The following is an 803-nucleotide window of genomic DNA, read 5'->3' as shown; positions in this document are numbered from 1 at the left end:
TCGTAAACATTTTACATGGGTTGTATTATCATTTTTCAACTTTATGAGCGCACAGTTCACATTTGTGCTCGCATTAGCGAAGAAAGGAGACATGACCCGCCAATTTAGTGCGAAAGCGACGCGCGGACTCCAGATTGAGCTTGGGCTCTCGAACGTCGAGATCTATAGTGATGAGGTCTCGTGGATCGCCACGCGAGTCATCAATTCTGTTACTGGCCAGAAAGTTATAAAAATGCTGCCCTCAATAAGTCAGTTAAAATATGCGAAAGTCCTAAACCAGATTGGATGAAGTATACTAATGTACAATATGTATACAAAACAGGTTGGAAAAAACTTTGTTTTTATTACTGAATAATTTCATTTGTTTCAAATATTTTGTTCTTAGATAGTTTGGATCTTGCCTACATGAAAAGGAGAAAAGCTGAAAATTTGTCTAATCTGTCTGATTTAAATACAGATACTTTTGAAATAGAGAAGAAAAAAAGACGGTATGGTATATTTTTGAATTTGTTAATTAAAATTCAATGATGTGTTTTGAGAGAAATAAATTACTCCATAATTGTAGGAAAGTCTGTAGGAGGGTCTATGATTCCAGCGATGAAGAAATACCCACAAGAAAAGTTGGCGCTAAGAAAAGGAAAGAAAGGTGAATTTGACCTTATTTAATAATCTTTGTTTTAGTCTAAATTTCCTATTTCTTTATTGGCAGTATTGAAGAGCCAAGTGATTTGGAACATTTATTCAATTTGGACAATCTACCGACTTTCCCATCTACTTCACAAACCCCTAGGAATAAAAAGTTG

At 34.9% G+C, this 803-nt stretch overlaps 1 protein-coding gene across 1 annotated transcript; it reads left to right on the top strand.

Moving 5' to 3' along the window:
• Positions 1–91: 91 nt before the first annotated feature.
• Positions 92–650, top strand: HELRODRAFT_181571 (hypothetical protein; the record flags this gene model as incomplete). Its single annotated transcript, XM_009031353.1, has 3 exons — positions 92–248; positions 386–488; positions 566–650. 3 exons carry the CDS (start codon positions 92–94, stop codon positions 648–650), a joined length of 345 nt encoding a protein of 114 aa, XP_009029601.1.
• Between the last annotated feature and the right edge of the window lie 153 nt (positions 651–803).

The sequence above is a fragment of the Helobdella robusta genome (assembly GCF_000326865.2).
Source record: "Helobdella robusta unplaced genomic scaffold HELROscaffold_72, whole genome shotgun sequence".
NCBI classification, from domain to species: domain Eukaryota; kingdom Metazoa; phylum Annelida; class Clitellata; order Rhynchobdellida; family Glossiphoniidae; genus Helobdella; species Helobdella robusta.
This window is presented reverse-complemented; position numbering and strand designations above follow the sequence as displayed.